The 20,729-nt window shown below is 38.2% G+C and overlaps 1 protein-coding gene across 2 annotated transcripts in view; it reads left to right on the forward strand.

Moving 5' to 3' along the window:
- PPP2R2A (protein phosphatase 2 regulatory subunit Balpha) overlaps positions 1-20,729 on the forward strand; it is an 89,660-nt gene that overhangs the window by 30,266 nt on the left and 38,665 nt on the right. The window contains exon 2 of one of the 2 annotated variants that reach the window (XM_059372043.1): positions 10,746-10,884. The exons of the other annotated variant lie outside the window; for it this stretch is intronic. Coding sequence (XP_059228026.1) covers positions 10,869-10,884 — 16 coding nt within the window. The 5' untranslated portion in view covers positions 10,746-10,868. The remainder of the gene's footprint in view (positions 1-10,745; positions 10,885-20,729) is intronic. 2 annotated transcript variants of the gene reach the window in all.

Raw genomic sequence — 20,729 nt, forward strand, 5'->3', positions numbered from 1 at the left:
AAGATTTTATTTATTTATTTGTCAGAGAGAGTGAGGAGAGCTAGCATAGGCAGACAGAGTGGAAGGCAGAGTCAGAGGGAGAAGCAGGCTCCCTGCGGAGGGAAAGGAGCCGGATGTGGGACTCGATCCCAGGACGTTGGGATCATGACCTGAGCTGAAGGCAGCTGCTTAACCAACTGAGCCACCCAGGCATCCCTAACCTAAGCATTTTAAATTAGTGAAACTATCCTTCAAATAGTCAGGATAACAGTATGGCAGTTTTCAGGCTTGTGATGATTGGAAGTATGTCTCTCGAGTACTTTTCTTGAAAAAATCCTACTCTGTATATCCAGGAACCTGGGGAGTCAGCAACTCAGAAGGATGATGAATCAGCTTCAGAGTCCTATTTGTTTAACCCTTTGTTTCTCAGAATAGCCTAAGATCTATTAAAGGGAAAATCTTCCTTGATGGCAAATCTAAAGAGAATATCCTTCATAAACCAGATTTCAAGCTGTAAGAGCAGTGATTTCAACCTACAACATCTCAACTCTAGAGCTGCTTCTCCCTCTGATGGTTGTTAAATAAAACCACAGAAAACAGTTTGTATTTTAAGGACACTTAATCCACTGAAACCACTTTTGTTGAAATCACACAGAATATCTTTGTGCCGTCAAATCCAAGCTGACTTCTCAGTCTTCACTTTGCTCGATCTCTGTGCACTTCTTGGGCACAGTTCATCATTGTCTCCTTTTAGAAACGCCGCCTGCTTCCAGAAAAGCTCTTCCTACCTTACTAGTAGTTCCCTGTGCAGTCTCCTTTACTAACTGTCTGCTCCTCCTTAGTGCTAAATGTGGGAGGCCTCAAGGCCAGACTTCTTGTTTTCTGTAATTACTCACTAGGAAATCACATTTAGTGTTTAAATGTCTTCGGTTAGCTGATGGTACTTGAATTTATATCTCCTCTTCCTTCCCTAAACTGCTGTTAAATCTGTCAGCTGCCTATATGACATTTCTTCTGCTTGTATGTGTGATTGAAATCAATACCCAAAGAGGTGAAAATGAAATTCTTGGCCTCTCTCTTTCTCTTTTTAAAATAAGATTTATTTATTTAGAGAGCACAGGAGCAAGTTTGCGGAAGGGCAGAGGGAGGAGGAGAGAGAAACCCTAGCAGACTCCTTACTGAGCTAAAGCCTGACCCTGAGGTCTCAAGACCCTGAGATCATGGCCTGAGCTGAAACCAAAAGTCAGACGCCCAACTGACTCCGGTGCCCAGGGGCCTGTATGCTCCTTTTTTACCCCAGACTTGCACATTCCTGGTGTGTCTTTCCTTAGTAAATGGAACTACCTTTCCTCCATTGGGCTTGGTTCTAAAACCTTGGATTTATCCTCTGACTTCTCTGTCCACCGGCTTAAATCTGAGTTTATCCATCTTTCTCTGGCTGCCCCTGAGGTCAGACCATCATTATCTTTGCCTATGTTTCAGCAGTAATTCAGGAACCAATCTCCTTTTTTCCAGTTTTGCATTGTATTCACACAACAGATAATTACCTCAGAACAAGGTAGAAACCCTGCAGTGGCTTCTTACCACTCTTAAGTGCACGGTCCTTCTACCATGGCATACAAAGCTGTATTTGGTCAGGCCTCTGTTAACTGAGCCATCTCCTCTACCACCTTACTCTGTATTAGTGGTATCAAATTTAGCAAACTTATTTCTACTTAGGATGCCTGAAATATTTTCCTTCACAAGTTTGGATGACTAATTCTTTTTCATTTTGGTCTCTGCTTTAGTCACATCCTCAGAGAGGCTTTTCGATGACCATTCTACCTGAAATAATGCCCCACTGTCATTACTTACATTCTCTTGTTGGTCTGTTTTTATAGTAGTTAACACTATTTGAAACATTTTATATTTGTTTATAATAGCCCCCAACACTAGAATGTATGTTCCATGAAGGCAGGGATTTTTTTGTCTGTCTTATTTAACTCCTGTATCCCTAGCAGCTAGAAATCCTAGCATGACCCAGAGTACTGTACCAGCATATAAATACATGCTTACTAAACTATTGTTGAAGGGAGGCCTTTTTCTAAAATGAGCAAAACCACAGAAGTGCATGAGATTAAAACAAAAAACACACAACAAACGGTTTCCAGAATTAGAGGGTAAATGTTTAGTTTTAGTAAGTGGAGAAGATCTTTAATGTTTAATTCTCTCTTAATGAATTAATGAAAGAAATTGCATCTTTGAAAATGGAATTATGAAAATTTCAAGTCATTGGATAAGCATGATTACAATTATTTAAAAAGTATGGTGAGGAAGCAAGGTGGCAGAAGAGTAGCAGACTGAAATATCATTAGGTCCAGGATTTCAGTTATCAAATTATTCTGAACAGCTACAAACTCAACAGGAGATAGAAGAGAAAGAAGAGCAGCAAATCTAGGAACAGAATAGAACACTTTCTGGAAGGTAGGATGGGCGGAGGAGTGAATCTAAAGTGACCAGAAGATAGACTGGGGGGGGGCGGGGCCGGCTCCTTGCAAGCGGTGGAGCAGCGGAGCAGAAAATCAGAACGTTTAGAAGTTAGCTCCACTGAGGGACAGAGCTCCAGTGGCTAAGCGGGGGTGGAGCCCTTTTGGGGACAATGTGGTGTCAGGACCTGTGGGGTCACGCTGTCGGAGTGTGACAGAGTTGCCAGGTATCGGAGTGGGGAAGCCGGCTACAGAGACGGAGCAGAGAGTGAGCTCGCTCGAGCTTGTGGTTACGTAAACTGTGATCCAAGGCACATTCGGGCCACTGCTCTTTTAGCAGGGAACCCATAAGCGGCAGATTGGGGAAACCCCCTCCCTTCCTCCTCCGAGAGGAGCAGCACAGGAGTGCGCAGCAGGAATCTGTTGGGTTTGGAGATTCCAAATGGGGCTGTGCACCAGAGATAGAAACGTTCGGTCATAGGCCAGGTGAGCATGGAGTGTGGCTGGAGACAAGGGAGATGGGGAGGGATTGACTGCTTTTCTCTGAGGGTGCACCAAGGGGTGGGGCCTCAATCTCTCTGCTCCGTTGGGGCTGGAGATTGGGAGGCTGCCATTTTCATTCCCTTCCTAGAAAGCTATAGGAAAACATGCAGGGAACAAAAGGTCCAGAGATTGAACCCACACATATTACTTAGCCTGACTCCTGGCAAAGGCAGTGCAGTTCTGCCTGGGGCAAAAACATTTGAGAATCACTGCAACAGGCCCCCCCTCCCCCAGGAGATCAGCAAGAACATCTAGCCAAGACCAAGTTCACTGATGAAGGAGAACCTTTAGTCTTACAAAGTTAAATTTATTTTATTTTATTTTTTTCTTATTCTATTTTAACTTTTCTTCTTACCTGTTTAACGTTTTTTAACTATTTTGTCTTTACCTTTTTAAAAAATAGTTAATTTTCATTGTTATAGTCATTATCCTTTTATTGTATTTAACCTTGTTTTTTGTACACATATAGGTTTTTTTTTCTTTAAAATTTGGGATACAATTTCTTCTAATAGCTCAAAATAATACCCTAAATCTAGCACATGGCTTTTTTCCAGTCTCCAGCCTGATCACATTCTTTTTTTTTTCTTTTTCTAACCAAATGATCTTAACATTTCCTTTCTTAGAATCTTTTTAAAAATTTTCATCTTTACAGTATATTCCATCCCTTCATCGTGTTTAGCCTTATTTTTGTGTATATATATTTTTTTCTTTAAAAATTAGGAGGTGATTTCTTTTAAGAGACCATAATACACCCCAAATCAAGTGGGTGGCTCTGTTCTATTCACCAGTCTAATACATATATGTAATTTTTAATTTTTTTGCTTTTAACGCCCCCCCCCACCCCTCCAGGCTTTGGATCTCTTCTGATTTGGTTAGTGTACATTTTTCTGGGTCTTTGCCACCCTTTTAGTATTTTATTCTCTCATTATTACATTTTTATCTGGATAAAATAACAAGGCGGAAAAACTCACCACAGAAAAAAGAACAAGAGGCAGTCCTGACAGCCAGGGACCTGATCAATACGGACATTAGCAAGATGTCAAAACTAGACTTGAGAATGAGGATTATCAAGGTGCTAGCTGAGCTTGAAAAAGGCATGACGATTATCAAGGTGTTAGCAGGGCTCGAAAAAGGCATGGAAGATATTAAAGAAGCCCTTTATGGAGAAATAAAATCCCTTTCTGGAGAAATAAAAGAACTAAAATCTAACCAAGTTGAAATAAAAAAGTTATTAATGAGGTACAGTAAAAAATGGAGGCTCTTACTGTTAGGATAAATGAGGCAGAAGAGAGGATTAGTGATATAGAAGGCTAAATGACAGAGAATAAAGAGGCTGATCAAAAGAGAGACAGCCAACTACTGGACCATAAGGGGACAGACAATTTGAGAGAAGTGATACTATAAGATAAAACAATATTAGAATAAATGGGATCCAAGAAGAAGAAGAAAGAGAGGGGCAGAAAGTATATCGGAGTGAATTATAGTAGAGAATTTCCCTAATATTCCAAAGGGAAGAAGCATCAGAATCTACGAGGCACAGAGAATCCCCCAATCAAAATCAGTAAAAATAGGTCCATACTACGTCGTCTAATGGTAAAACTTGCATGTCTTAGTGACAAAGAGAAAATCCTGAAAGCAGTTCGGGACAAGAAGTCTGTAACATACAATGGTAAAAATACTAGATTGGCAGCAGACTTATCCACAGAAACCTGGGAGGTCAGAAAGAACTGGCATGATATATTCAGAGCACTAAACCTGAAAAATATGCAGCCAAGAATACTATATGTAGGTAGGCTGTCATTGAAAATGGAAGGAGAGATAAAAAGCTTCCAGGACAAACAAAAATTAAAAGAGTTTGCAAACACCAAACTAGCCTTATAGGTAATCGGGAAAAGGGGTACTCTAAGCAAAGAGAGAGCCTAAAAATAATAGACCAGAAAGTAACGAACATAGTATACAGTTACAGTCACCTTAGAGGCAATACAGTGGCACTAAATTCACATCTTTCAGTAGTTACCCTGAATGTGAATGGGCTAAGTGATACAATCAAGAGACATAGAGTATCAGAATGGATAAAAAAACAAGACCCATCGATATGCTGTCTACAAGAAACTCATTTTAGACCTAAAGACACCTCCAGATTTAAAGTGAGGGGGTAGAAAACAATTTACCATGCTAATGGACATCAAAAGAAAGCTGGGGTGGCAATCCTTATATCAGAAGAATAAGATATTAAGCCAAAGACTATATAATAAGGTATCATGGACACGCTGTCATACTTAAAAGGTCTGTCCTGTTGAAGATCTAACAGTTTTAAAAATCTGTGCCCCAACATGGGATCAACCAATTACATAAACCAATTAATAATAACACCAAAAAAAACACATCGGCAGTCAAACAATAATACAGTAATAGTAGGAAACTTTAACACCCTCCTCACTGAAATGGACAGATTATCCAGGCAAAATATAGCAAGGAAATAAAGGCATTAAATAACACACTGGACCAGATGGACATCACAGATACATTCAGAACATTCCATCCCAAAGCAACAGAATACACATTCTTCTCTAGTGCACATGGAACATTCTCCAGAATAGATCACATCCTGGGTCCCAAATCAGGTCTCAGCCGGTACCAAATGATTGGGATCATTCCCTGCATATTTTCAGACCACAGTGTTCTGAAGCTACAACTCAACCAAGCTAGAAAGAATTCAAACACATGGAGGCTAAAGAGCATCCTACTAAAGAATGAATGGGTCAACCAGGAAATTAAAGAAGAATTGAAAAAATGCATGGAAACAAATGAAAGTGGAAAACACAACTGCTCAGAATCTTTGGGACACAGCAAAGGCGGTCCTGAGAGGAAAGTATATAGTGATACAAGCCTTTCTCAAGAAATAAGAAGGGTCTCAAGTACACAACCTAACCCCTAAAGGAGCTGGAAAAAGAATAGCAAAGAAAGCCTAAACCCAGCAGGAGAAGAGAAATCATAAAGATCAGAGCAGAAATCAATGAAATAGAAACCAAAAGAACAGTAGAACAAATCAACAAAACTAGGAGCTGGTTCTTTGAGAGACTTAGTAAGATTGATAAACCCCTGTCCGGGCTTATCAAAAAAAGAGAAATGACCCAAATAAAATCATGAATGAAAGATGAGAGATCACAACCAACAACAAAGAAATACAAACAACTATAAGAACATATTATGAGCAACTGTGCACCAGCAAATTTGACAATCTGGAAGAAACGGATGCATTTCTCAAGACATATAAACTAGCAAAAGTGAACCAGGAAGAAATTGAAAACCTGAACAGACCCATAACTAGTAAGGAGATTGAAGCAGTCATCAAAATTCTACCAACAAACAAGAGCCCAAGGCCAGATACCTTCCCATGGGAATTCTACCAAACATTTAAGGAAGAATTAATACCTTTTCTCCTGAAACTGTTCCAAAAAATGAAAATGGAAGGAAAACTTACAAACTCATTTTATGAGGCCAGCATTACCTTCATCCCAAAACGAAAGACCCTACCAAAAAGGAGAATTACAGACCAATATCCTTGATGAGCATGGATGTGAAAATTCTCACGAAAATACAACCCGATAGGATCCAATAGTGCATTAAAAGGATCATTCACCAAGTGGGATTTATTCCTGGGCTGCAAGGTTGGTTCAACATCTGCAAATCAATCAGTGTTGTACAATCCATTAATAAAAGAAAGAATGAGAACCATATGATACTCTCAGTAGATGTTGAAAAAGCATTTGACAAAGTACAACGTGGTTTCATGATCAAAAGTCTTCGAACTGTAGGGATAGAGGGTACATACCTCAATATCATCAAAGCCATCTATGAAAAACCCGCAGCAGATATCATTCTCAATGGGGCAAAACTGAGAACTTTTCACCTAAGGTCAGGAACATGGCAGGGATGTCCACTGTCACCACTGTTCAACATAGTACTAGAAGTCCTAGACTTGGCAATCACACAACAAAAAGAAATAAAAAGGCATCCAGATTGGCAAAGAACAAGTCAGACTCTCACTCTATGCAGATGATAGGATAGGATACTTTATGTGGAAAACGCAAAAGACTGCACTCCAAAACTACTAGAACTCATACAGGATTTCAGTAAAGTGTCAGGATATAAAATCATTGCACAGAAATCAGTTGCATTTCTGTACATCAATAGCAAGACAGATGAAAGAGAAATTAAAGAGTTGATCCCATTTACAGTTGTTCCCCAAACCAAAAGAAACCTAGGAATAAACCTAATCAAAGAGGCAGAGAATTTGTACTCAAAACTATAAAGTACTCATCAAAGAAATTGAGGAAGACACAAAGAAATGGAAAACAGTTTGTGCTGATGGATTGGAAGAACAAATATTATGAAAATGTCTATGCTACCTAAAGCAATCTATACATTTAATGTAATCCCTACCAAAATACCATCCACTTTTTTTTCAAAGAAATGGTACAAATAACCCCAAAATTTATATGAAAGCAGAAAAGACCCCGATAAGCAGGGGAATGTTGAAAAAAGAAAGCCAAAGTTGGTGGCATCACAATTCCAGACTTCAAGCTCTATTACAAAGCTGTAATCATCAAGAGAGTATTTTACTTGCACAAAAACAGACACATAGATCAGTAGAACGGAATAGAGAGCCCACAGACTCTCAACTCTATGGCCAACTAATGTTCGACAAAGCTGAAAGAATGTCCAATAGAAAATAGTCTCTTCAGCTAATGATGTTGGGAAAATTGGACAGCCACATGCAGAAGAATGAAACTGGACCATTTCTTTATACCACACACAAAAATAGACTTAGAATGGATAAAGGACCTCAAGTGAGACACAGGTATCCATCAAAATCCTAGAGGAGAACACAGACAGCAAACTCTTTGACCTCAGCAGCAGCAACTTCTTCCTAGAAACATCTCTAAAGGCAAGGGAAGCAAGGGAAAAAATGGGACTTCAAGATCCAAAGCTTTTTGCACAGCAACGGAAACAGTCTGCAAAACCAAAAGACAACTGACGAATGGGAGAAGATATTTGCAGATGACATATCAGATAAAGGGCTAGTACTCCGAATCTATAAAGAACTTAACAAACTCAACACTCAGAGAACAAATAATCCAATAAAGAAACTGCCGCAGAGGGGCGCTTGGATCGCTCAGTGGGTTAAAGCCTCTGCCTTCGGCTCAGGTCATGATCCCAGGGTCCTGGGATCAAGCCCCACATAGGGCTTTCTGCTCCGCAGGGAGCCTGCTTCCTCCTCTCTCTCTCTCTCTGCCTGATTCTCTGCCTACCTGTGATCTCTGTCTGTCAGATAAATAAATAAAATTAAAAAAAAAAAAAAAGAAATGGGCAGAAGACAGGAACAGATAGTTCTGCAAAGGAGACATCCAGATGGCTAACAGATGCATGAAAAAGTGCTCCAGACTCTCGGCATCAGGGAAATACAAATCGAAACCATAGTGAGATACCACCTCATACCAGTCAGAATGGCTAAAATTAAAAAGCAAGGGAATGACAGATGTTGATGAGGATGAGGAGTAAGGGGAGCCCTCCTACACTATTAGTGGGAATGCAGTCTGGTACAGCCACTCTGGAAGACAGCACGGAGGTTCCTCAAAACGTTGAAAGTAGAGCTACCCTCCAACCCAGCAATCCCAGTACTGGGTATTTACCCTAAAGATACAAATGTAGTGATCCAAAGGGCATGTGCACCCGAATGGTTATAGCAGCAATGTCTGCAATAGCCCAACTCTGGAAAGATCCTAGATGTCCCATCAACAGATGAATGGATAAAGAGGATGGGGTGTGTGTATGTATATGTGTGTATGCAGCTATCAGAAGAAATAAAATCTTGCCATTTGTAATGATGTGGATGGAACTAGAGGATATTAGTTAAGCTAAGTAAGTCGATCAGAGAAAGACAATTAATATGCTCTCTCTGATAGGAGAAATTTGAGAGGCAGGGTGGGGACTTGGGGGTAGGGAAGGAAAAAATGAAACAAGATGGGATTGGGAGGGAGACAAACCATAAGAGATTAGATTCTTAACCTCACAAAACAAACTGGGTTGCTTCAGGTGGGAGGGTAGGGATAGGGTGGTTGGGTTATGGACATTGGGAAGGGTATGTACTATGGTGAGTGGTGAGTGCTGTGAAATGTATAAGCCTGATGATTCACAGACCTGTTCCCTGGAGCAAATAATGACGTGTTAATAAAAATAATTTTGAAAAAAGTATGGTGGAGGCATTGAGTTGCAGTGTAAATAGAGTAGGAAGGTCAGGAGTATGACCTTGAGCAAACCTGCCAGAGTTGAGAGAAAAAGGATTTTTAAAAAAGGGAAAAATGGACGAGAAGATTTTTTTCTGAACTAAATTTCCTTTTAATGTCGTAGAATGTTTTCCTTTTAGTCAAAACATTTTGGTGCTTTGTTATTTGTGACATAATCTTTTGTATTGTTAGCCAGTAGAGGTAAACTTTTTTCTTTAAACCAAAGTTGTATCTGCCATTTAGATGCTATTAAATAATACTTAATATTAGACAAATATCAGTCTACTAATGGTATTAAGTATAGTCAGGCACCATGATGGGAAAGCTGGACATTATTATTCTTGCTTTCATCTTTAGATCTCCACACCTTATCAGTGATGAGGCCTTGCATTATAAACTTCATAGATGTATTTTAAAACTTCTTCACTTCTGTCCCATTTTTGCCTCCGTGGTTTAGTTAATGAAATATTAACATTAAAAAAACAATTTAATAGGTTTGTTGTGAGGGTTAAATACCTAACATACTATAAGTGCATTTTGAATATTTGCTATTTATGCTAATATTGTTACTGTAGATACTGGTTCAGATCACTCTCATTCCTTACCAGGATTTGTCTAGTCTTCTCCCAGTTCCCAGTTCTTTTCACTTCAGCCTGAGTAATCTAAAGGCACACCTGTTTGGATTACTTGTATTTAACACTTCCCTGTTTAAAACTTCTCAGTGGGCTCCCTTTTATCATTGGAGTAACATCTGTGAAATCTAACTTCTTTCTTTGAACAGGCTGCTCCTTTGTAGCGGGGTTTATAGGTGAGCAGGGAGGAGTCCTGTCAAAACAAAATAGAATTGAGTGTGGCTTTGCCAGGACAGATGAACAAGGAAGGGCTTTCTGTTTCTTAAAGCATGGCCATAATAATTCTAGTTTGTAAAGATTTTTTTTTTTAAGATTTTATTTATTTATTTAACAGAGATTACAAGTAGGCAGAGAGAGGGTCCTCCCTCGGGCTGAGCAGAGAGCCCGACTCGGGGCTCGATCCCAGGACTCTGGGATCATGACCTGAGCTGAAGGCAGAGGCTTTAACCCACTGAGCCACCCAGGTGCCCCTAGTTTGTAAAGATTTTAGGTGATATTAATAACCAGATGCCCATTCTGATTATAAAAATATCTTAGGGCATGCATAGATGTACAAATTTTGTGCAGTATTACTTTGTGTAATCTCCATGGAAACTATGCATTATATTTTGATAAGGCAGCTTAATGGGGTGATTTACTTTGTGGAATGAATTATGAGCCAGTTAAGAGTTAGTGAACATCTAACAAAGGTGGTAACTTTTTAGGTTTAGAATGGTCAGTTTCGAGCTCTTCATTCTAACATTATATAACCTTAATACACCAAGGCTTGTTTGTTAAGATCACACCTATAGAGTAAATGTATTAGCAACTGTTTATCTTTCTGTTCTTTGTTGCAGGAGGGTATGGTTCCATTCCATTTTATCCAAACATGATATCAGATTATCCAGGAACAAGTTAAAAAGAAGGGAGACTGGTTCCAGAACACATCTCTGGAAATTACCCTATGGACCCTGACTCTCATGGCAACATTACAATGTAGGTTTTATATGAGCATCAATAGCCAGTGGTCTTTGTTGAGCCTATCACGTAACATGTTCCTGTTCACTGAGTCAGAGGTTGAAAAAGGATATTATAAAGTCTGTTAGCAGTTGCTTTATTATTGGAAATAATGGTGTAATCAAAGTGATATTTTGGTCCAGAGACCTAGGAGTACAGAATCTTATCTGACCAGTCCTGCTTTCAGCCTGAGGCTTCTTGAGTGTACAGACAGTTGCCGACTTAATGGTGGTTTGACTTAGGATTTTTCAACTTTGTGATGGTATGAAAACTGTATGCATTCTGTAGATGTACTTTGAATTTTGATCTTTTCCTGGGCTAGCAATACACGGTATGATACTCACTCCTGTTTGGCCATGTGACCACAAGGGTAAATTGCCAGTACATTAAACAGTGATTCTGTACCCATATAACCATTTATTTTTCACTGTCAGGATAGTTATTCAGTAACTTACATGAGCTATTCAACACTTCATTATCAAACAGGGTTTTAATGCAAAATTATCCAATATGATAATTTAGCCAACTGTAGGCTAATGTAAGTGTTTTGAGCACATTTAAGGTAGGTGTGGCTGAGCTATGTTTGGTAGGGTAGGTGCATTTAAATGCATTTCAGTTTATGGTATTTTCAATTTATGATGGGTTTATTGGGCTACAACCCTGTCTTCAGTCAAGACTGTTAATGCAAAGAAGCAGCAAATCCGGTCAGCTGTTAACACTTTGTTGGTAGTTCTGGCTTTAGCTTCAGGCTCCAGGGAGCTTTGCTGGACCATTTGGAGAACTTTACCTAAGCCAAATTGGCCTCAGTAGCTTAGAACTAGAATAGGTAAATGCTTGTTTTTTCGTGCAGCAAAGCCAAAACCCCTGCCGACACCTTTTGCTTACCAGTGTGCCTACTGTGTGCCACATTCAGTGCTCATTTCTTTACATTTATTGCTTGGTTAGCCCTCAGAGCAATTCTGAGAGATAGGTATTTAAAGATGAGGAAGCTGAGTCTTTAAAAGCCTTAGTTAACTTCCTCAGGGTCATATAGGCAGGTGAAGTGAATAAGTATCCAGTATGACTTCTCATTTCTTGAACAAGTTTCTTAGATTTGGGGCCCCAAGAATGTATTACAGGTGTGCTAAGATAATGATCAGTTGATCCTGGGGGATGCCTACTGGGCTGGATGGGGGGGAACTTAGCTGACTAGAGTGTCTGACTGAATAGATATGAACAGCCTAATCTTTTATACTGGTGTGCCATACAAATACTATATTCTGTGTATGTGCTGACATGAGGATGATAGAGAGGCACTGGCATGCTCCACTGAGAGCAACAAGAGTCAGCAAGAGAGAGCATTTGCTCCCACTTCTTAGAGCCATCCTCCAGTCAGCCTTTCTGGCTACAGTAATATGCGCTAGTCAGTGGCAAGTGGGAAAGTGTTAAGAGAGTCTGGAAGGGAAACAAAGAAATGGTTGGAGCTTCCCCCCACCCCACCCCAGCGTGAGTGGGTCAGGACCTCATTTACGTAACAGGAACAAGAGATTCCTAAAGGGAGTACACGCACTTGACTTGCCTTTTAGGCCGCAATAAAATGTTCTTAGATCTTGAATATACTGTATTGGGGGGAGGAGTGGACTGACCTTTGAGAAAAGGTAACAAAACCTTTGGGCTCCCTCTAGAGGTCAACAGTGAGAAAGGCGCATCATAATGGGAAAAACCTGAACCTACAGCTAGCCTACATGAAAAAAGCTAGCAAGAAACTAGCATTTTATCGATGCAGTGTTTGGAAAAATATTTTCTTTGGGGGGTGGTTAGCTACCTTTGAGAAGAAATTTGGGTTAATCATAACTGTAATAAGCTATGTGGGGTCAGTCCTAATATTCAGTGTTTGCTGTATTTTAGGGTATATTGAACTAGTAAAGGAGAAAAGGTCTTGAAAATAAATAGTGTACAAAAGAGCATGCTTCTTAATGGGAGCTCTAAGAGTTGAAGCAAACCGGATGAAAATGAGAATGAATTTCTGTGCTATCAGAACGTTCTGACAGCAGGCCTTGACTTTAGCAGAGCTAAACGTGATCACTATACCCGCTGTGTTCTTCCCCCACCTCCCCAGCTTCTGAAAAGAAAAGAGCAGTGAGTACTGGAAGGTTGATAGGCCGAAGTCCACAAATTGCAGGTGTATGTTAAAACCTAAGAAAGCTAACATACAGTTTAAGTTTTAGAACCTCAGCTGACCAAATGAAAAATCTATTTCAAGACAGAAATCTTCGTTCTGGTCAGATACTCCGTGGATGAGAATTTAGTTACATTGCTGACCTTTACCGAATGTACTCCTCTTGTTCTCAGTATGGTTTATTCTTCTCTTCAGAACTCATACATAGTTAGTATGTAACTATAGAATGAAAAAGTTAGAAGTCATGTTCAGTTTGTGGTGATATTAAGAATATGTGAAAATTACACATTTTTAAAAAGTTTCTAAAGTGCTCAAACAAAAAACAAAAAACAAAAAAAACAAGGGTGGGAGCATCCCATAAAGGGATGCAGGAGCCTGCCTGAAAGAGCTTTCAATGACCAAATCTGGAATAATTTGAACAATACAATAAATGACATAGTAAGATTATCACCCAGAGTATGAAATAAATACATATGAATTCATATAGATAACTAAATAAGTAAGTGGAGGAGAGGAGACAAATTTCCCCAACAGAAGAATTTCAAGTAATTTATGTAGCTACTACTCAAAGGGGTGGGGATTAACCCCCAGTCCTTGCATTTAATGACTTCCCACCTTATGGGGGGAGGGGAGACTTTATAGTGGAGAAACCTGGCAGTCATCAGTAAATAATACTGTTAAAATGTACCCTTGCCTGATGGGATAAGAATGACAATGCACCTCTGTGATCTTCCTGCCAGTAAGCCATAATAGCAAGTGTGGCCATGAGAAGAATAGTCTCAAATTTAGGGACATACTTTAAAACACCTGGCCAGTACTCCTCAGAATTGTCACGGACATCCAAAACAAGAGAAGTCTGAGAAACTGTCACAGACCAGAGGAAACTAGAGACAAGAGGACTAAATGTAATGTGGGATCGTGGAACTGAAAAAGGACACTAGAGAAAGTGACTGCAATCTGAATGACGTGTGGAGTTCAGTTAATATTCCAGTGTTGTTCTTCAGTTGTGACAAATAAACCATAGCAAATGTTAAGATGCCAGCAAGTCAGGAAGCACCTAGGTGAAGGTATATGGGAACTGTCTTTGGGACTCTTCCATAATTCTAAAATTATGCTAAAGTTAATTTATGGAAAACAAAGATTCAGCTTGGTTAACTTTTGTGCTGTGTAACTTTGGTTCAGTGATGTTTGAAAAACCATCCCGTGTCTTGAAATAGGGGAATTTCTCTCTTACGTGTCTATGCATTATCACTTGGAGTTAAGTAGCATGTGACTTTTGTGTGTGTGACTTTAAAAGCGAGAAAGGCCTCATCTCAAAAGAGTGAGTAGTGATCAGTGAGTGACTCAAGAATCTCTGGTACCATGGTTAACTGCTCTAGCAGTGATGGGAGTTGAACAGAGCAGAATCATGCTACATACACTGCCTCAGTTCTGTTCTGATTTCACCATCGATTGGCTTACAAGTTACAGAAAGTAACTTGTGTTAAATCAGTGTTGTTGATGAATTCCAGGTTGCAAAGAAATGAATCTGAGATCCATTTTGTCTCAGTGCAGTCTGGACTAGTGGACTGACAGAGATACATGTATGGTCATGGGTGGAGTTACTTAGCATTTGCAGATGTGTTGTCCTTTCAGGTCTTAAAATTTTCCATATTCCAAGTTGTTTGATAAAAGCACATTATTTTTCTCCAGCCATTTTTTATTGTTTTCTTCCTCTCCTAGATGTGTTAAGTATTTGAATACATGTTGTATATGCTCTGTGAAAGATAAATCCTCTGAAAAGAAAAATCATCTTTCGGTGTTTCTTTGCAAATGAAATTTCTTTGCAAATTTTGAAGTTCATAAATGACTTACTCACGATCGAATTATATCTTATAGTATGGTTGAGACTACGTCTCCAGGGGTCTTTTACTTCTTGCCTAATGGTTAATGAAGGGCCAAGGGAAAAGAGTAGAAAGGGAGGAGTATTGAAGGAAAATTAATGCAAAATGTGAAAGGATGTTAGCAGAATAAGAACATTGGATGTTTCCCTTATATTCTCTAACACTTTAGATTACTGAAGATATTAGTGAACATCTTTATACATTTTTTAAATTGTTGGATTATTTCAGTAGGATAACTTCTGGAACCTGACATAAAGTTCCAAGAGAATCAGTGCTTTGTGGCTGTGTATACAGATTACGAAATAGTTTTCCAAAATAACCAGATACACTTCTCTCTACAATGTAAGTAGAACAGTTTATATTTTTTCTCTTGTTTGGTAGAAAATGGTGTCTTATTTAAAAATTAACTTACTTTTGAGTGGATATTTTCTTAGATTTTACTGCTATTGCTCTTCTGTGAATTGTCTTACCATGTTGTATATTAACTGTTTTTGGAAATACAAGCATTTTTTTCCTAGTCCACTTGTCTTTAGTTATTCCGTAAAATCACATTTTCTTTTATTACATCTATATTGATTATCTCTGGTGTATTTCCACCCCTCTAAAGATCTGATCCAAAATTTTTTTTTCCTGATGGGCCACATACAGAAGGGCTAAAGGATGGGGGTAGGAAGGGTGATATTTCAAGCAAGGCAGACAAGACATCCAAGCTAAAGGAGGCATAAGAGTGAGCATAAGTATAAATGTGGAAGCTGTATGTAAAACGTCATGTTTTCTAGAGAATTTGGCTAGTGCTATGGAACTAGATAGGAAGATGGTATATTCAGGGGAAAGGTTCATATTGTTCTTATAATTTGCAAACAGTGAAATTCACCCTTTTTAGCGTACAGTTCTTCAAGGTTTGATTAAAAAATACACACACACACACACACACACACACACAGATGGGGTGCCTGCGTGGTTGAGAGTCCGACTCTTGGTTCCAACTCAGGTAGTGATCTCAGAGTGGTGAGATCGAGCCCTCTGTTGGGCTCTAGGCTCAGCGCGGAGTCTGGTGAACACCCCCCTTGCTTTCACTCTCCCCCTCCACCTTGCAAGCATGTGCACTTGTGTGTGCATGTGTTCTCTCTTCTCTCTCTTTCTAAAATGAATAAAAATAAATCTTAAAAAAAAAAAAACCAAACAGACATATAGTTACTACCAAGATGAAAAGCAGTTGGATCATTCCAAGAGGTTTCATGTCCCTTTGTACTCAACCTCTACCCCATTCTTAAGCACTTATCTGTTTTCTGTCCCTCTAATTGTACCTTTTCCAGAATGTCAGATAAATAGAATTATGTAGTATGTAACCTTTTAATCTGGTTCCCTTAACTTTAGCACAATGCATTTTGAGTTTAATTATATTATTGCTTGTATCCGTAGTTGCTTTTTTATTGCTGAGTGTTACTTCATTGTATGGTTATATTGTATTCTCTTTATTTACTAGTTGAGGGTCATTTTGGATTGCATCCGGGTTTTCGTGATTTTGTCCAGTTTCTTGTTCTTCATCCAGTAAAGCTGCATAAACGTTTGCATCCAGATTTTTATGTGACCATAGGTTTTTGTTTCATTTGGTTATCTAGTATTGCGATTGCTAGGTCACATGGTGTTTTAACTTCATAGACTGCCAGACTTGTTCTCCTTTTCCCCAAAGTGGGTGAGCCGTTCCCATCAGCTGTATGTGAGAGTTTCTGTTGCTCAGTATTGGCACTAGGCATTGTCATCTTTTTTCTTTTTTAAATTTTAGTCATTCAGATGGTGTGTAGTGGTTATAGTGGTCTCTCATTTCTTTCTTTCTTTTTTTTTTTTTAAAGCTTGTAGAGATTCATCTTTTGTCAGTTTTCAGGTTACTATGTATTAACCTGGTCTTCCTGTCTGAGCTTTGAAAACAAATTCCATAATGCTCATTGTTTTATTTAGGTTGCACAAGTAAGATCAATATGCTTTGTTATTTTTTTAAACTCAGTGATACAATGTAGACAACATTCTTAATACAAATAGATATTACTGTTTTGGACTGAGAATGTGAGGTATACATGGACAAACTCTGGAGGGATATATACTAATATAATAGGTTCTCTCAGAAGTGGTGTTAAGAGTGATGATTGTCTTTTTTATAAAGCAGTTTGTGTGATTAAAACAGAGTAAGGTTATTATAATTCCATTACAGATTTTACAGAAATCACAGTGTATATAAATAGATCAGATAAATATTTTATAATTTCACAAGTTTGCTGAAAGACTATTTAGCTTTCACCTATGATCATCTCTTAGTAGCAGGATATCATGTTTTTTCTTTTCTTTCTTTTTTTTTTTTACAAAGACACTTGTCTTAAATATTTGTCTTAAATATTTATATACTTAGGTTCCTAAAAGTCTTTTTTTGGTATTTTTATTATAGTACTGATTTTTATCTTTTGCCTTAGAATTGTAAGATTACCAAGTGGTTAGTTAGAACCAGTGGTTCTTAATCTTTAGTTAATTTTATTGTGGTTAGAGAATGTCTTTAAATTTGTAATTAGAATTCTTTAAGGGACTGACTGTGGCTCAGTGGATGAGTTTTTAAAAATTGCATAGTTCTTTGGAAGTTATTAATTTTTTATATTAGTATAAAGTTCTCTGCAAGTGTGTATCATTTACATCTTCCAGGTGTGTACACGTTCTCCCCTTGTTCTTCAAATCTGTCAGGCATGGAGAAGCATGTCATTCTTACACTGTAGTTTAAATTTTTGTCAAATCTTTATCTGCTCCTTCCTTTCTGATGACCTTGAATTACATATAGTAAAAATCTTTGGGTGTAAAGATTCATGACTGTTAACATCTCTACCATGCTTTCTTTTTTTTTTTTTTTTGTCCTGTTTAATTCTTTTTTACTTTAACCATGATTGGAGGCATTATTGGCATTTACTAGGCATGGGCCAAGTGTGTTAGCTATTCGGCAGCTTGCAGGACAGTCTTGAACAAGGAAAAATTGTCCTGGTCTCCATGACTTAGAATATTCTGTCAAAAAGTTCATGGTGCTGAAGAAAAAATCGCTTACTCTGAGCCTAAAATACAGCTTTCTATTAATCAGCTATTTTTTTAGTTAAACATGGGTTTAATGTACATACTGAGGTTTACTGTGTATATCAAGGGAATATTGTGCTTTGAAATATTAGAAATTTTAAAAGATTTATTCTAGAAAGAGTGAGCTGGGAGGAAGGGCAGAGTCCGAAGCACAGAGCCCTATGGACTGCTCAATTCCAGGTCCCTGAGATCACGACCTGAGCCCAAACCGAGAGTTGTATACCCAACTGCACCACCCAGGCACCCCTGAAATACTAGAATTTTTACGAAGAATTCTCCATGATTTTGCAAAGGCACATCCCCAATGCAGGCCATTGATAAGTTTTTGAGTTATCACTGTTATATACCTGTATTAAGTCTACATTTATAACTGATCTCTTATAGTTTTTATTCTACATGTAGTGTCCTCATGCTTGAACATTTATATAGTGGTCTTAAAATATATATATATATATATATATATATATATATATATATATATATATATTTCCCACCTTTTTTTCTGGGACTGCAATGTCCCATATGGTAGATAACTGTTTGTATCCCACAGGTCAGGTCTTTGTTCTTTTTTCCTGCTTTGCTCCTGCCTTTTTAAAATTTTCCCTCCCCTATTGCTAGCCCTTCAAATTCTTGATCTTTTCTACTTCAGTATTAATGTCATCCAGTGTAATTTTCATTTTTAGGTGTTCCTTCTTTGTCTTTCATAGTTCTCAACATATTGATAATTCTATGTTCTGGAGCATATTTACAACAGCTATTTTAAGGTTCTTGTCTGCTTTATTCCATCCTTTTTGTCATTTCTGGCTCTGTTGGTTTATTTTTCTTCTGGTTATGAGTCACTTATTCGTACTACTTTACATTCTGGTGATTTGGGGTTGGATGCCAAACATTGTCAGTTTACATTGTTGAGCGTTGGATTTTATTCTAGCACATCGTTACTTGAGGTAAATTTGGTTGTTTTAACGTTTACTTTTAGCTTTGTTAGGACAGATTTCCATCCTTAGTGCTGATTTAGTCCCACTTCTAAGGGGATGCTCTTCTGAAGACTTTACCTGGTGCCTCATTAATTGTGAGGTTTCTTTATTCCAGCTGGTAGGGATCCTTAACAATCCTGAGCCCTCATTAGCTTTCTAGTGGTTCTTCCCTAGGCCATATGGAATGCTCAGATGGGTATTCAGTTAAGGATCCTAAGTTTCTTCTCTAAATCCCTCCAACGTTCTTTTGGTACTCCCCCACGAATTGCAGCTGATTCTGCTTTCTCTGATCCCCAGTTTCAGTTACCACAACTGAGAGTCCTGGTCTGTATTTGAATTCTTTCTGTCTGACTACATTGTCCAAAAGTAAAGGGGATTAAATATATGACTCCATTTCTTTGTCTTGTCTAACAGTTCATAGTCCACGTTTGTTCCGTTTTCTAGTCCTTCCAGCAGGAGGATCCATCCAGATTGTCTTATTTTCTTTCCCTCATGGCCAGAAGCAGAAGACCCATCCTAACCCTCTTCCTCACCCTCACCCACCTCAGAACTAATAATTATTTCCTCACCTAATGCATAGCAATTATTGTTTATTACTACCATGTATATATATACCATAAGTTAATTTTCCCTTGTTTGAATTTTTTGAGAATGTTGTATTTCTGTACTTTGTTTATTTTACAACTTAAGAAATAGAGAAGGTAGGTAACAAGAAGGAAATGTTATGTCTGATGAAATAAAAACAGATCAATAATACTGCAGTTGTCACTCTTAACCACCACCAACTACCTACCACTCTGCTCCCAAACAGAAGCAGTTATTGTGCTTTCTTAGAATGAAATTTGGCTACTGATAGTTTAGAAGGAAAGTGTTGGAAGAAATGAGTTCCATTTTATATAATCCATTATAAATTGTTGGTTTTTACTAACAGTATAGAAGATTTGACAGTAAAGGTAAAAAACATTGTGGATATTAAGTTTTCTTACTAAAAATTTGATTGTGCCTTGTAGTGATGTCTTTATATTGCTTGGAATTCAGTCTCTGCCTAAAATTACTGTGTGACTTAGTGCACAGGAGGGCAGTTGAAAGGGAGTCCTTTCTTTTTATTAATAACTATATTAGAATGTTCTTTTATAAGATTAACATAGGCAGTTTTTTCATTGTGAAATAACATTTTTATTGCCCCTAGGCAGTATCTTTCTTTTTTCTTTAAATGAGGAAGTTTTTGTTCTTTGAGTTTTGTTTGTTGCTATTGGTTTGGGAGAACATAGCCTAGTTGATGTGTTACACTGAGCCATCCCTTGAAATTTAGTAGTGTGACTCTTTAACAGTGAGGTTAATGTCTTTGCTTTTAAAAGCATGTTATAGTTAACTTTAATCTCTGAAGTGTTCTCAAGTTTTTGTTAATAGTTTGTTTAAAAACTAGTATCCAGGAATCTAAATTTTCATGAAACACATTTGTATTTTCATCTGCTGCTCCTTGGGGCAGCAGTCCATGTTTTGTAAGATAGTTTTATTTTACCCATAGCTCATTGTTTAAAGTTTCAAAATTATCTTCGGTCCGGCATTCTTGGCTTTGTAATAAAAGTCAGGGTCTACGCTGTAATGTTTTAGACTTTCATTGTCCAGTGTGGGAGTCAGGTGTGGCTTCTGATGACAGTATTAAACAGTGCAGATATAAGACACTTACATTGTAACACAGTT

This window comes from Mustela nigripes, chromosome 1 (genome assembly GCF_022355385.1).
Source record: "Mustela nigripes isolate SB6536 chromosome 1, MUSNIG.SB6536, whole genome shotgun sequence".
In the NCBI taxonomy this organism is placed as follows: Eukaryota; Metazoa; Chordata; class Mammalia; order Carnivora; family Mustelidae; genus Mustela; species Mustela nigripes.